Genomic DNA, 16232 nt, shown 5'->3' on the forward strand with positions numbered 1-16232 from the left:
ATTATATTAATTAATGCTATTTGTATCATGAAATTGGGATTTCATCAAAACTATGCACTTCCTCGGGGGAATTTTTAAACGGTCACTCAATTTGATTTTGATGGAAGGGCAGGAAGAAAGACTAATTATCAAGAGCATTCAAGTTGAAAATTTCAAGAGCTATGCCGGCCTGAAAGATATTGGCCCTTTTCATCCAAGTTTTACAAGTATTGTCGGTCCCAACGGGTCTGGTAAATCGAATGTCATTGATGCAATGCTATTTGTCTTCGGCTACAAAGCACGCCATATGAGACAAAACGTCCTGAAAGATTTAATCCACAAAAGTACAAAATATCCGAATTTAACTAAAGCATCTGTCAAAGTTATCTTCGCAAAGTACATTGGTGAAGAAGAAGTTCCCAACAGTGAATTTTCTATCGGTAGAGATGTCAGAACAAACGCAGCATCCAACTATTATTGGAATGATCGTTCCTCATCATACACAGAAATCACCAAGTTCTTGAAGTCAGTTGGAATTGACTTAGACCACAACAGATTTTTAATCTTACAAGGCGAAGTTGGCTCCATTGCCCAGATGAAGCCAAAAGCAACGAATCAGAACTCCGTAGGCTTATTAGACTACATTGAAGATGTCATTGGTACAAGCGAATACGTCGAACCCATCCAAAACAAAGAGAAAGAGATTGCCCAGATCAATATAACAAGAGATGAAGCAATTGGTCGCATGACACATGCCAAGAAAGAGAGAGATGTCCTTGAAGACTCCAAAAACGAAGCAGAACAATACCTCGAATGGCAAAATACCATAAAAATTTTGCATGCAGCACAAATCAACAACAAAAAGGAAGGATTAAGGATGAAGATTGTCGAAGACCAGAAGATAGTTAAAGAAGTCAATGAAGCACACGCCAAAATGCTTGACAGTCATAAAGAAGACCGTGCGAAGTATGATGCCAAAATTCAAGAAAAAAATTTAGTTGAAAAACAACTTGAAAGGCAGAAAAACAGTGTCAATGATCAAAGTAAAAAGGTCAGAGGGTCAAAGAACAAAAATGCCGAATTAGATTTGAAATCCAAATCATTAAATTCTACAAAAGATCAATTAGAAAAAGACAAGAACAAGATGCTTAAAGATGTCGTTGAAAGTAAACGCCAAATAGATGTTCTCCAGAAAACAATCGAGAATTCTGAGTCAGAATTATCAGAAAAACAAAAAGAATACGATAGAACTAAAGAAGAAATGGAGAAACTCTATCAAAACACAAAAGATGAAACAACAAAACTTCAATTGGATTTGACAATGTGTCAAACGGTTTTGTCAGAAAAGAATGAAGCAGAATTAACATTAAACACTGAATACATGTCATACAAGAACGAATTGAAGTCAATAAACCTTGCACAAGAAGAAAACAAGAAGTTAAATGAAAAATTAAACCAGGAACTTGAAAAAGCAAAATCGGATTTATCCCAAAAAATTGAAGAAGAAAAAACCTTAAATGGAAAAAGTGACATAGAAGAAAAAACGTTAAATTCTTTGAAAGAAAAATTAGAAGATAAAAAGAAAGAATACGAGAATCTGCAGCAAGAAAGAAGAACAGTATTTGTGAAATACCAAGAACTTGAAAATAACGTACAAAGAAACCGTCAAAAGAATAAACTTGTTGAAGGTTTAGAAGATTTCAAAAAACGAGAAAATATTGAGGGCTTATTTGGTCGAGTCGGTTCCTTAGGTACTATTGATAAAAAGTATGATGTCGCAATTACATATGCAGCAGGAAATGGATTAGATTTCATTGTTGTTGATACTGATGAAACGGCAAAAAGATGTTTGAATGAATTAAGACAGAAAAACTTGGGAAGAACAACTTTCATCTGTTTGAACAAAATCAAGAAATTCCAGGATGATTTCAAAGCTCCGGAAGGAAGTCTCAGATTAATCGACTTAATACAAGTCAAAGATAAATCTCATGAAAAAGATTTTTTGAATGCTTTTTATTTCGTTCTCAAAAATACGTTAGTTTGTGAAACGATAGAAAAAGCCAAAGAAATCGGTTACGGTTTGAGACAAAGAGTTGTTACATTGCAAGGAGACTTGATTGAACCTGCTGGTACAATGACAGGTGGTGGAAGATCAAAACCAAGGTCAGGAGGTATGGATTTGGTTGATGAAAACGAAATTAAAAATCTTTCCCAGAATTTACATAATTTGGATGAAAAAATTCAAAATTTAAGGAGAGAAATCGACCAAATTTCCTCTCAAATTAGACAGCTAAATCCAGAACAATCAAAAATTGACTATGAAAAGTGTCAAATGGCAATTAACTCTTTGAATGAAACGGTTATGACGATAGAAAACCGTTTACAAACTTTGGTCAAACCGGAAATGTCAGAAGACGATAAAAACAGAATAATCGAACTAGAACAAAAAATGGCCGAAATTGAACCAAAATTAGAACAAGCAAAAAGTGACGCAAAAAGTGCCAAACAAAAAGTTGATGAGTTACAGTCAAAAATTGCAGATGTTGGCGGAAATGAACTGAAAGCAATTAAAGTAAAAGTCCAAAGTTACAGGAATACTTTGAGTATGTTAAACAAAACAATTGCTGAGTCAAAACAAAAAATCAGTTCATTGGAAAACCAAATTTCCAAAAACGAAAAGAAAGTTGAAGAAAACAGAAAAGAAATCGAAGATTTAATACAAAAGATTTCTGATATTTCTCCTTTGTTGGCTGAAAGTTCTCAAGAATTAAATGAAAACAATGAAAAACTTGCAGAACTAAACAAAGAACTTCAACTCTTAGAAGACAAAATTGAAGTTTTCAAACAAGATATTGAAAAAATGAAAGAAAATTTGGATGAATATTCTCAAGAAATTGAAGAGTCAGAAAAACGTGTCAAAACCGCCGCCGATACACTTGAAGATGACACACAACTTTTAGAGAGATTAACAAAGAAACTTGGTGAATACAATGTTGACCAAGAGAAGCTTTCCGAATGGGAAGATCGCGATGAACACGAGATCGAAATAGAAATCGCAAGTTACGAAGACAAAGTCAAAAGTACGAATGCGAATATCTCTGCAATTGACGAATATAAGAGGAAAGACGAGATCTATCAGCAAGAACTCGAATCCTTCCAGTCAATTGATAAACAGAGAAGTGAGTTGCAAAGGGAATATGAGAATTTGAGGCAGGAAAGACTTCTTAAGTTTTTGGATGGTTTCGAGAAAATTACAAAGAAACTCAAAGAAATTTATCAGATGCTCACTTTGGGAGGTGACGCAGAACTTGAGTTAGTTGATACTTTGGATCCTTTCTCTGAAGGAATTACGTTTTCCGTGAGACCGCCTGGAAAATCATGGAAACACATCGCGAATTTGAGTGGAGGAGAAAAAGCTTTGAGTAGTTTGGCTTTGGTTTTCTCTTTGCACCAGTTTAAGCCGACACCGCTTTATGTCATGGATGAAATTGATGCGGCGTTCGACAACAACAACGTAATGATCATTGCTAACTACTTGAGAGAGAAAACAACTGATGCACAGTTTATTGTTGTAAGTAACAGAAATAATTTCTTCGAATGCGCGGACAGATTAGTTGGAATTTTCAAGAAAGAGGATTGTGCAACTGCTCTGATGATTGAACCAACGAAATTCGTGCCAAAGGACCAGAATAATAATGAAGGTCATGAAACTGTTTTTATTCAAGAATAATTTATTATATTTTTTTATTTGTTAAAAAAATTATTTTAATAAATAATTCTTTTTGTTTTTTTCTAAACTTGAGATCATCTAACATAAACTTCCAATGGATAATTTTGCATGAGATTTGAGATAATGATTCCTCTTGATATTTTAGAATAATCTCTGTAGACGATTTATCATTTGTCATAACTTTTGACAATGTCATTCACTGTCATATGTCAAAAAAATTGAGTGAATTTTAATCGTCCTTTTTTACTTTTTTTATAAAAAGAATGATCCATTAGAGACGGTATCTTTTTATCCATGCATTTATGTTATTTTTCCCTATCTTAATATAGGGATTTATTTCCCTTTAATATTCTACAGAGTAGGGGATATAAATAATTGTGAAGAATAGATTTGGACTTTCTCAATTTCAATCATAATCTCTCGAAGGAAGCATTAATATACTTTTGTAGAATGTCTAAGTATAATAAGAATAAATTCATATTATAGCTTCAGAAAGTAATGTACTATTGTAGAAAAGAACAAAAAAAATATATTCTGTTTTCTATAATAGAAATTTTAGTTTAATGAGAGTGTGACAAAATGAAGTAAATAAAATCCTATATATTAATATAATGTTAGATATGTGTTAAGCGCCATGTGAAACAAGAATATCCACAATTTCTTTATTGTATTTTGCTCTTATAAAATTAAGGGGTGTTTTTCCTTGTTTTGTTTTGGCTTTAACATCTGCACCATGTGAAACAAGAATTTCCAAGGCTTCTTTGCTGTTATTATATGCTGCATAATGAAGAGGAGTTTCGCCTTCATTATTAGGAACGTCAATTTTTGCACCATGTGAAATAAGAAGTTCTACAATTTTTGCGCAATTATTTTTGGCTGCGATGTGAAGAGCTGTTTGGTTAGACAAATTATCCTTTGCTTTGATATTTGCACCTCTTGAGATAAGTACTTCCGCTGCTTCCTCATTGTTATATTCTAAGGCAAGATGAAGAGCTGTCTGCTTGTTTTCATTCTTCCTCAAAATATCTGCTCCATGTGAAATTAGTAAATCGATGATTTTTCCATTGCAATATTTGGAAGCATAATGAAGAACTGTTTCATGTTTTGAATCATTATCAATCTTTGCACCTTTTGAAAGGAAATATTCGACAAGTGCTGGATGATTTAATCGAAGTGCTGCAGTAAAATCATTTAATGAACTGAAATCCCCTTTGGAATCCATGTAAACAATGAATGCAAGAATGTTCAAATGATAGAAACAATCAAATGTGGACTCTATTTTCATTGCATGTTCATTCATCAAATATGTAACAAAATCAATGTTATGAGAAATGATCGCAAATTTCATACAGTTACAACGATCGAAGTTGATTATTTCTTTTACGCATTCTGACAGGATATCTGGGTTTCCACGTAAAAATGCTAATTGTATGCATTTTTCTGTAATCTCTGCATTGAATTCTGCTCGTAAATATTTGAAGATTGATGCTGATCCATGGTAACAGCATAATTCAAGATAAGAATATCCATCTTTTGTAGGGGGATATACTTCACTTATTAGTGTTTTATCTTTATTGAATCCTTCTTTCTGAGTAAATGCGACAAATGACTGTTTGTCATCGTCCATTATTGCCCTCCAAATTGTGCCTTCTAGATGAATGGTAGGAATGTATCCTAGTTCTCCATATTCCTCTGATTTTCCAATTATAATTCCGTACTCACTATAAATTAAGCAGCCGAAAATTCTTCCAATATTATGTATTTTGATTGGATTGTATTCATCATAAATCTTTTTGAATAGGATCAGGTATGCTTTCATGTATTTATTGTTATAAATAGAGACAGTTTCTATGATCTGGATAATCTGAGAGGGTGTAAAGTATTTGGTTTCGATCAAGTTTCTTTTAATCAGTTTGTAAATCGTCTCTATTTCTTCTTCTTTGTATGTTTTCAATTGGTATATTGCTGTAATTGCAGCATTATAATCTTAGTTATTTCCATTAGTTCGCTAAGTTGAGTTGACATAATGAAAAATGAACTGAAAAATTTCAATGCAAAAAATTTCGAAAAAAAAATTCAAAAAATTTAGGAGTCCTAAAATTTTTAATTTCCACTTTTATTTAAATTTAAATTGGAAATTTGATAATAACGCACTTACTGTAATAAACAGAAATTCATCAAAAGTGACAGCTCTCAATTTTTTGACATTTGTAAATTCTAAATTGAATGAGAAAAATGAAATAATACTAAGCATAATACAATATTCTAGATTTAATTATAATTAGGAAAAAGTTAGTTTTGAGAGTACTTTTCATAGGCATATAGAATGAAATCTTCTGAAAAATAATATCACATAAACTCATATTATTTTCTAATATATAACTATTTTATATAAAAATCAAATTCAATGATCTTAAAAGCGAAGGATAAACCTCAAAAATTACGAATATAATGAGTGGGAATATAATGCTTATCTATCATAAAACCATATGAAATATTAATTTTTGCTTTACGCCTAATTTTTGACGACAATTAGCAAAAAATGTTAAATGTTAACACTCAGTCCATTTGAATATGAAAAATAAAATTGACTTTGATTAAATGTTTTTATTTATCATGCAATTCTTCTTGCGACCAAAGATTTGAATAAAAGTTCAAAAAATAAGATAGCTTAAAAAATAATATACGGTAGTGTTTACTAATAGATGAATAGTATATAAATTCTATTAAAATGGATTTGATCCAAAAAAATATATAAAATTTGATCATAAATAAAATCGTTTTAAATTACTTCTTCATTTAAATTATAACAATTATTTTTGGTTTTATATTTTTTTGGATCAAATCCATTTTAATAGAATTTATATACTATTCATCTATTAGTAAACACTACCGTATATTATTTTTTAAGCTATCTTATTTTTTGAACTTTTATTCAAATCTTTGGTCGCAAGAAGAATTGCATGATAAATAAAAACATTTAATCAAAGTCAATTTTATTTTTCATATTCAAATGGACTGAGTGTTAACATTTAACATTTTTTGCTAATTGTCGTCAAAAATTAGGCGTAAAGCAAAAATTAATATTTCATATGGTTTTCTGATAGATAAGCATTATATTCCCACTCATTATATTCGTAATTTTTGAGGTTTATCCTTCGCTTTTAAGATCATTGAATTTGATTTTTATATAAAATAGTTATATATTAGAAAATAATATGAGTTTATGTGATATTATTTTTCAGAAGATTTTGTGTTCTTCTTCAAAATTTTATTTTTTATTAAAAAGAATCTTTACAAAATATACATTTACTTTAATTAATATTTAAAAACGTGCTTTATCAAAAGTTCCAAAAATTCAATATTTTAGCTTTTCTGAGGTGTCACTTTTGATGAATTTCTGTTTACAACACTTACTTAATGTGTTATTTATGAGTTTTTCTTGGTAAAAAAAACTTTTTCTGACTCTGTCAATTTTGTTGACAAAATTTTATTCTGAAAAATAATAATCATTATTAGTTAATGAATATTTGTGCTTCAAAAGTTAAAAAGTGTCATTCAGTTTACAATTTTGTTCTGAGTTCTTCTTCGACGATTATTTTGTAAACTGTTTTTTTAGTATGTCAAATTACGATTCAGATAAGTCTGAAAAAAAGACTTTGTTTATAGCTAACTTGCCTATCGAAGCTTTAGAAAAGCATGTTCGAGAAGTTTTTGAGCCCTATGGAACAATTCTCACAGCATTTATCGTTAATACTCGCGGAACCGTTAGATCACGTGGAATTGCATTCGTTGAATTTGAAAAGCACGAACAAGCAGAAGCTGCTATGGCAGCAACAAACGGAATGAAATTTTGGGAAAATCAAATTAGAGTACAATGGGCTAAACCATTACCACCAGAAGAAAGAGAAAGAAAACAGCGTTTAGTACAGAGAAAGCAGCCTCAAGATATGAATGGAATGTCTTCATCACAAATGGCCATGAATTCACCCCGAGAAATGTCTTACAGAGATAATCCACGTGATTCTTTTCATGATGGATATCACGAGTCATACAATGAGCCTTATCATGATTCAGAAAGAGTGATTAACGATTATAGATCAGATTCAAAGCCTCCGCCAATAATGCTTAATCAGCAGAACGCACAGCCTCCTTCCAGGCCTCAAACACCCGTTTTAAACAGAGCTTCAACTCCAATTCAAAACAGAGCACAAACTCCAGTTCAAAACAGAGCTTCTACTCCAATGAGAGCAGAAACTCCACGTCCTTCACAGAATTCACAGCAACCAAATACAGAAATTGTAGAGCCACAACCCGATAATTTAATAGATATTCCATTCCAAAACGATAACTTCGTAAGAAAAGATATCAAAGAGATAGTATTACAACTTAAATCTAGAGAAGAGTTTTTGGCCCGTATTCTAGGCAAAAGATCGAATAGAGCTATTGATTCAATTCTCTGAAAAAAAAATATAAATTGTTTTTTAAAATCACCGAAAAACAATCTAGTTTTCAGAGATTGTATAGAGAGCTTGTTGTTATTCTTTGTATTTATGTTTTAGATTTGTATTTATTTTTAAATAAAATTTAATAATTCTTTCTCAAGCGACTATTTTTGGCAGTAACTTGAGCCATGTTGTTTCTATTTATATATATTAGGTGTAAATTTTTATTCCAATCAAAAATATTTTTATTATTTTTTTCTATTGTATTTATTCTGCTAACATTTAATTAGTTTTGGGTTGGTGTTGTATCCTGACGAGAGTAGAGAAGCATTCTATCAAGAAGATCGACATGTGTTAAGAGCATTCTACGGCAGCAAAATCTCTTTAAGTTAAGTGCGTTTAAAGCTTCTGTATAGTTCATGTGCTCTTCCTCGATTAGTCTGACGTACTCTTTCCATTTGTGTCCGATGATGGCTCCGCAAGTAAAGCAACGAACAGGAATCAGCATTTTAAAATGTAAAGTTCTCAAATATTTTTTAATGTCCTGTGTTTTGGTAATGGTAATTATAATTCAAATCAAAAAGGGACATTATACAAAAATGAAATCTTAGAAAGATATGGGTTTTTGGTCCAATTTTTCATTTGATTTTTTTCTTTATTTAGAGTTTCTAACTATTATATATAGGTGAAGATATATCTATGTGCAACTAATATATTAATTGCTAAACTCTTAGTATTTATCAAGAAATTGATATCAAATATTGATACAACTCAAAATAAAGCTTCAACAAACATATATTATCCAAGTTTTACATTTTCAATACGGAAACTAGTATGATAAAAGCTGAATAAAGGTTCAACATATGGCATATAAATTATTTATATGATTTGTAAGGAAATTTGTAATGTAATACTCATAAAAAGCGTGTGGTAATTCTTTTTTAAGATGATGGCGAAAAGAATCAAGTAATATGAAAAAAAATAATCATTTTCTTTAGAAAATGATAAACAATTGCAATGGCGTGAATAAATAGCTGTTTTTAGCAATGAGTGTATGAAAAACCAAGCAGTTGAATCATGTTTTACAGTAGAAAAAATGAAAATCTTGCAATGATTCCTTATAACTTTACTTATCGTTCAAATAAATCATATATCTGCACGCCCGTAACAAATTTTATATGGAAGGAAAACGACAACCAAGGGACTTAACAGATCCAGTTTGCCTTAATTGGGCTGATACAGTTAGCAATTTTGGACAGCCTGAGCAAATTTCTGGAGTTGTTATCCAAGAAATTGATACAAAAGAAAAGGCAGGGCAAAAAATCGAAATTGGACGCCAAAGAACTAAAACAGAACAAACCCTTAGCTTCGACACACCTCAAAATATCGCTTTATTAAATCAACAAAAATTTGATCCACTTGATTTCATTAGAACAACAGAATTTGCAGCGCATCCACTCCTTCACCTTAAAAATGCATGCAAAGCAAATGAAGATCCGATCGATGACTTTAATAAATCTCCAATCCAAAAAATTGCCGATCAATTGCATAATTATGTCGAAGCTACTGAAGATTTAGCTAAAGCCAACTCTCTTTTCAGCACAAACTCATTCCCAGGAGAACAACTTTTAGCTCAACTTGACGCAGAATTTGATAGAATCAACGCAAATATGAATTTATTCTTCAAAGGAATCTACGAGCAGAACCAGAAAGCGTACGAAGCCAACAAGGAGCTCAGCCGTATCGGCCAAAACGGTTTCATCTTCACATTGGCAGACGAAATCGTCAAACTTCAATTTCTTGGTCAATTCGATGAAATTATCAGAGTTTACGAAAAGAGGAAGAAACTTCCTGATTTGGAGAAGGTTATGCCTTTCTCACTTGCCATTCAGGATGTCGAAAAAGCTTTGCGTGGTGTCGAAGACGCATTGAGAAACAAAATTATGCAGATGACGCCTAAAACATTCAACGAAAAATACTGTATATTACTTATGGGTATAAACCCACAGAAAAATGCAATTACTCAATTAATTATCGAATTACAGCAAAGAATCCTCAACGCGTTTACAAACCAGCCTATTACAAACGCCTGTGGTGTATTTGAGACTACCTATCCTTTCTTTAAGACTCTTATCGACTTTTTCCATGATAATTATTTTGATCAATACAAAACTGCCAGATTCAGCATTGAATCGCAAATTGCCCAACTTGTCAAAGAAATATCCGACAAATCCACAGAAAGTCTTAAAGATATTGCCGTCAAATCCGAATTTACAAAATTTAATGAAGAATTACATCAGACAATCCTTCGTATCTCTCAAATGTACAACATAGCTCTCAAGTCCAAGTTCATGCCCGACACAATCAAGCAAGCACAGCTAGATTTACAAAATTGGTACCTAGAATTCCTTAAACAGTCATTTAAAGAGATTTTGAAGTCCCAGGAATACGTGAAAGGCATTGTCGAGTACCAGATCCGAGTTCTGGACGAAGGAGAGCTATTTACTCCGGAACAATATTCAACTTTAGTTTCGGAGCCCATTTTCATGCTTCTTGACGTTACCCATGAAGAGATTGCCATGAATGGAAAGGGAAACATCGTCCAAACCCTTGCTATGCTCAACGAATTAGAAGATAAACTTTTTACAGATCTTTTCCAGAAATACCAGAACGTTACAAAGACTCCGTTCAGCGACAAAGAGAGTCGTAAGATCTTCCTTATTACGGACGAGATCATAGAAATCCTCCGAGCCAAACTTGTCCGACAATTTGCATCTGACATCAGCTCAAAAATCTACCAAGGATTCTTCCTTTCGTGCATTGACTGGCAAAAGGATGATATTCCATTCCAAGCTGATGGATGGCTTGTTTATCTCCTCAACAAAGTCATTTCTTGCAGAACAACATGGGGAAATGTTTACGAGGAGGTCAGAGAAGACTTAATCGCTGCGATAACGTCATCAATACTCTATTCTTTGAAGCAATTGCCTGTTATTAGTAAGGCAGGAAGAAAGAGATTGTTGTTAGACCTTTGTATTATTGAAGATGCGTTTTGGATGGAGCCATTAATACCTATCCCTGATCCAACTGATCCTTCCCACCAAAGAACAATCGATCCTCCTTTCGGAGCGCTCGGAAAGAAGCCCGAATTGGCTTACGACCCAATAGAAGCTGAAATTGGAGCCAAAGACTCCGATGTAAAGACAATGAGACAGAATAATACATATCTGGCTCTTAAGAAACAGCTGAATTTGCAGCTTAGATCTCTTGTTAACAAAAGTCACTAAAATTTAGGTTATATTTAATAATTTTTTATGAATCCATGAACTGTTTCTGAATTCAATTCAATGTAAATATTATGTATATTGAAAGATGATGCTAAAACCACAATGCTTTCTAAAATAATTTTTTAATTTGAAACTTCTCATTAATTTTGTGTCTCACAAAGCTGTTGAAAATCTAAAAAGTTGATTTTATGCTAATTTGTTCCAAGGTTTTCATCAAATATCCATTACATTAAAAGAAAGATATTATTATTTTTCAATTTCTTGGAGATAATTCCGATTTTCATAAGTAAAATCGTTTGAATACATAAAATAAAGAACATTTATTTTCCAAAAATTTCGTGATTTCGAGTTTTTCAATCTAAAATTCTTATTTTTTGAATATATTTTTAGATTTTTGAATTTTTTTTGGAATTTTAAAAGTTATTTATATCTATGATCATGTGTCAATATCAACTAGAAAGCTTGTTTCATGTCCAAATACATCAAACATTCCATTAATCATTATGTTCCTCTGATATTTCCAACATTTCTTGGAATTATATCAATATTTTGAAGATAAATGTGTTTCTGACATAATGAAATGATCATTCCAAATGGAATCCCCTAAATCTATGAGCAATTTTGGGTCCGTAAAAAAGGAAAAACCTTCTAATAGAGAAGATGACGTTCCCTGTTATAAAATCAAAACACATTTGAGTTTAAATCGATCACTTATGAGTTATACATTCAATTATCCGATGATAGAGAATTACATAATATCATATCACATGTCAAGTTTTTTGTTAAAATTTTGCGAAAATGATCCCCATGAAATCGCTCCCCGCCTGGGAACCAGGTGAAGAAATTGCAAGTGCTGCTACACATGCCATAGGAATTGTATTTTCTTTCATTGCAACTATATTAGTCATTGTTCAACAAGTCAAAAATTATAATAGAAATAAAACGATAGGAATGGCAATTTTCTGTGCATCAATGTTTATATTATACACAGTTTCAACATGTTATCATGGTGTAAAGCAAGAAAAGATCAAGAAAATTATGAGATACGGTGATCACTGCTCAATCTATTTATTAATTGCCGGAAGTTACGCTCCATACTGTCTTACAGTTTTAGCCGATACAAATGGAACTCTTCTTTTAATCGTGATTTGGTCATATGCCGCAATCGGAATTTTCCTCAAAATCATGTGGTTCGATTACGTAGATACAATTTCCCTCTTATATTACATTGTTATGGGCTGGCTCGTTGTTTCTACATTGGGAACTTTAGTTCGTAACTTTGAACCTGCTGGCATTTACTACTTATTCTTAGCTGGCGTTTCTTATACTTTAGGCACAATGTTCTTCGCCAGAGATAAAATCGCATATACTCACGCAATTTGGCATCTTTTTGTACTTTGCGGAACTATCTGCAGCTTTATCAGCTCATATGTTTATTGCTAATTACTAAAAATACAAGTGTTTGTTAGAATTTTTTTATAAACAATATTATTTAATTTTTTTTTTATTTTTTGTTATTGGAGCTTTTATTTTACCTGAGGGAATTGATCATATAAAGTCTTCATCATGGTTCTAACGGTTTTTAAATAACAGTTTTGATGGTAAAGGGAAATTTGTTGAATAATTTACTTTTTGGTGAGGAGTTGAATAGAAAAACAGGTAAATATCGAAATATAACATTTAAAAGATTTTAAATACAGAGGGGTAACAAAAATATACAAAATAAAGATGCGAAATTATGGAAATGCAGGAACTTTTGCCATGTTGCAATATTTGATGTAATCTTTTTCGCTAATCCAAAGCTTGTCGTATTTCTTAAGGAGATATCTCCAATCCTGCATTGTTGGGAGATTTTGAGGGTTCTGTAAGTTCGGAAGGATAAGTTCGAATGGATCAGAGACTAATGCTTTCTTGTTGCGAGAAATGATAACAAGAGCAAAAGATAAAAGCGCTCTTGAACCGAATTCGATCCAGCAGTCGAAAATATGTAAACGAATAATTGGAGGGAACTCCACATTAAGGAAACCTGTTAAGAACCATGAAGGCGTGTAGAAATTCGAATCGCAGTTAAGACGTAATAAATGTTCATGAACCTTTGGGTATTTCGCTCTAAAGACGACATCCCAAATCTTGAGGATCTCCTTATAACGAGGGAAGCCAGGGAGGAAGTGATTTCTTAACAGATGCTTTTCTCCTGACATTAATTTTGCGAAGCAGTTATATGCTGTATTTTCATCGAGATACAAGAGAAGCATAGCGGCTATGAACGACATGCCTTGTGTATAACCGAGTTCAGGATCCTGGTTACTATAAGCTTTTAATATACGGCGAAGCGAGTTAAGGCATTTATCATTGTAGAACATTGGACAATTTGGCATTGTACGATCAAGGTCTGCTTCAATCGTGCGCCAAACAGATGTTGCACCTTTATTGATCAGAGAATCTAAATCAACCGAGGTATCGGCAAGAGGATTTAAGAAATCTGGCTGTAATATAATCTTCCATGCACGTTCTCGGCACGAATCGGGAATTCCATGTCGAATAAATTCGCAAAGTTTTTCTCTTCCTTTTCCTGAGTAATAAATCCAATTATTATACATTTTCATCCATTCATCAACACGCTGCTGTTCAATCTTAGAATCTTTTTCTCTCAATTTCTTTTCTTGGGGAGAAACTTCTTTATTTTCGTCAACGTACCAACCGTAGCGATCAACTTTGTGATGAGTTTGAGATGGACTGGTGGGTGACTGGGTTCCTGATTTATCTTCAGGATTTCTTGATGGGGTTGAAGGAGCCGACATGAAAGCGTTTTTTTTTTGATTGAATATTTTGAAAAAGTTAATAAAAAATATTTTTGAAATAGTTGAATTTTTATAGTCGATAAATTTATTGGTTATAAGGGTTTCGTTTTGCGAAAAAAACGTACAATACGCAATTTCGCTAAAAAAACATTTAGCTAGCAATTTCGACCTTTGACTCCACTCAAGACGTCACTTTTTTAATTTTGCGGTATCATATTTTTGGAAAATCTTTATGAATATTATATAAAAAGTCTCTTTAATATCTATATTTCATATTTTATCGATTTTTAAAGTTTTTGCGAAAAGTATTCAATTATTTTTGCTATTTGGTCGGGTAAATGTCAGATTTGCGACATTTTCTGATATGATATTCAGATTCTACGTTGATAATAATGCATATAGAACCCTCTTGCTATTGTGTCAAAATTGCGAAACCGATAGCAAAAATATCTCGCAATATCAAAATTGAGATATTGAGTGAATTATGCATTATAGAGATTAAAAATCTGATTTGTGAAAACATCTCATCAGTTTCTAGCTAATTCAAAAATCTTTACTATCTTATTCGATTAAAATGAAAAGGGAATAGTTTCATTATGCTTTAAATGACAGCCTTATAATATAATCATAGTTTTCGCTCAATATGCAGCATTTTTTTTCGAAATCTATGGTCAATATCCTAAATACTGATTGCTTTGCATTCATATCTCTTACATTTTCTATACCCACATCACTATTCATTGCTATTCCTATCTTTTTCATTTTTGTTTGTTTCTCATAATTTCTCAAAAAACATGATAACTTGATATTTGTAAATATCATACTTTATAACGTAAATAAGAACTTGACCTATTAAGAAAAGCAGTAATGAAAAGAAAATCTGAAATTCATAAAAATTACAAGTTTCTGATGACAATTAGCTTAATTAAACCAGGTACAAGATTATATAATTGTATTTTCTATCCAATTATCCATATAATATCTTATCCAGAAAAAATAACTTGATCAATACCAAATGATTTTTTAACTAGTAAATAAAGTATTTTCTTTACACACACATTGTATATCATAGTTTTTTTTTTTTTTTTTTGGTTTCGCAAAACATCCAAAAACAAATATGCTATAAAAGTGACAATTTTAGCAAAACGAAACCCTTATTGGTTACGACATGTTCATCGATTTCTTTTAATTTCGAGAATGATAAATTTTTGATTTCCTAAAAATTAGGTTTACATGTCAGAAAAAGTGATTAAATTTATTTTTTTCTATTCATTCGAATTTTCTACCATCTTTTAGTAACTAGAAGATTCCATGAAATCAATTCCAAGCTGAAACTTAGTAATACTTATACTACGTAAACCATTGTGTTATAGTAAATATGGCAACTTTCTGCAATTCATGTCAACCATGGACTTATCTGCATCAAAGAATGCTCAGGCAAAAATTTCTTTTTATTCACTATAACTCTAAACATAGGGCTAATAGCAGTGTAACCAATGCGGCAACTATAATTAACTTAAAACATTGTACCTATATATCATGGCATTTCTCAGATCTAAGATGTCACTCTCGTTGATTACTTCATCAACTTATAAAATTTATGATGTTACCCCAATTTAGAGACCAATAGAACATTGGTTCTTTGATATTGCAAAGATTATTCTATCACCTCATATGACCTCTAGTTTTAAGAAGATTTCAAGATCTCCACACCAACATTGTAAAAACCCATTTTAATATAGCATATTCATTTTTTACATACAGTATAGCTTCTCCTATAATAACACACTATTATCAATCACAGTTTGAGCAAAATCAGAAATAACGAATTGTAAAATTTTCATTGTTTACCTATTAAAAAAGTTTCAGCATTTGCCCAAAAAAGGTACATTCACGAAAAGTGTCTGGTCGCTTCCTTCCGAAAAAAATTGAGGTTAGAAAAATTTTTCATTTACGTTAAAAATTTTAATGGAAGACTATAAAGAGATTC

General features: G+C 31.7%; 7 protein-coding genes across 7 annotated transcripts, besides 2 other annotated features; 4 read left to right on the forward strand and 3 right to left on the reverse strand.

Annotated features, from left to right (window-relative positions):
* Positions 1-54: 54 nt before the first annotated feature.
* TVAGG3_0376560 (chromosome condensation) lies at positions 55-4094 on the forward strand (the record flags this gene model as incomplete). The annotated part of the gene is made up of 1 exon (XM_001328799.2): positions 101-3709. The coding sequence occupies one exon, from the start codon at positions 101-103 to the stop codon at positions 3707-3709; it is 3609 nt and encodes a 1202-aa protein (XP_001328834.1).
* A 50-nt stretch (positions 4095-4144) lies between these two features.
* TVAGG3_0376570 (spectrin binding) lies at positions 4145-5728 on the reverse strand (the record flags this gene model as incomplete). Its single annotated transcript, XM_001328800.2, has 1 exon — positions 4335-5528. One exon carries the CDS (start codon positions 5526-5528, stop codon positions 4335-4337), a length of 1194 nt encoding a protein of 397 aa, XP_001328835.1.
* A 141-nt stretch (positions 5729-5869) lies between these two features.
* Positions 5870-5906: a mobile genetic element.
* Positions 5907-7083: 1177 nt separating this feature from the next.
* Positions 7084-7121: a mobile genetic element.
* Positions 7122-7303: 182 nt separating this feature from the next.
* TVAGG3_0376600 (RNA binding) lies at positions 7304-8329 on the forward strand (the record flags this gene model as incomplete). Its single annotated transcript, XM_001328801.2, has 1 exon — positions 7330-8172. One exon carries the CDS (start codon positions 7330-7332, stop codon positions 8170-8172), a length of 843 nt encoding a protein of 280 aa, XP_001328836.1.
* Positions 8330-8367: 38 nt separating this feature from the next.
* TVAGG3_0376610 (DNA-directed 5'-3' RNA polymerase protein) lies at positions 8368-8662 on the reverse strand (the record flags this gene model as incomplete). Its single annotated transcript, XM_001328802.1, has 1 exon — positions 8441-8662. The coding sequence occupies one exon, from the start codon at positions 8660-8662 to the stop codon at positions 8441-8443; it is 222 nt and encodes a 73-aa protein (XP_001328837.1).
* Positions 8663-9322: 660 nt separating this feature from the next.
* TVAGG3_0376620 (exocyst complex component Sec5 family) lies at positions 9323-11521 on the forward strand (the record flags this gene model as incomplete). Its single annotated transcript, XM_001328803.1, has 1 exon — positions 9333-11441. One exon carries the CDS (start codon positions 9333-9335, stop codon positions 11439-11441), a length of 2109 nt encoding a protein of 702 aa, XP_001328838.1.
* A 712-nt stretch (positions 11522-12233) lies between these two features.
* On the forward strand, positions 12234-12924 carry TVAGG3_0376630 (cytolysis; the record flags this gene model as incomplete). Its single annotated transcript, XM_001328804.1, has 1 exon — positions 12240-12884. The coding sequence occupies one exon, from the start codon at positions 12240-12242 to the stop codon at positions 12882-12884; it is 645 nt and encodes a 214-aa protein (XP_001328839.1).
* Positions 12925-13144: 220 nt separating this feature from the next.
* Positions 13145-14272, reverse strand: TVAGG3_0376640 (regulation of vesicle fusion; the record flags this gene model as incomplete). Its single annotated transcript, XM_001328805.2, has 1 exon — positions 13178-14242. The coding sequence occupies one exon, from the start codon at positions 14240-14242 to the stop codon at positions 13178-13180; it is 1065 nt and encodes a 354-aa protein (XP_001328840.1).
* Between the last annotated feature and the right edge of the window lie 1960 nt (positions 14273-16232).

This window comes from Trichomonas vaginalis, chromosome V (genome assembly GCF_026262505.1).
Source record: "Trichomonas vaginalis G3 chromosome V, whole genome shotgun sequence".
Taxonomy (NCBI): Eukaryota; Parabasalia; order Trichomonadida; family Trichomonadidae; genus Trichomonas; species Trichomonas vaginalis.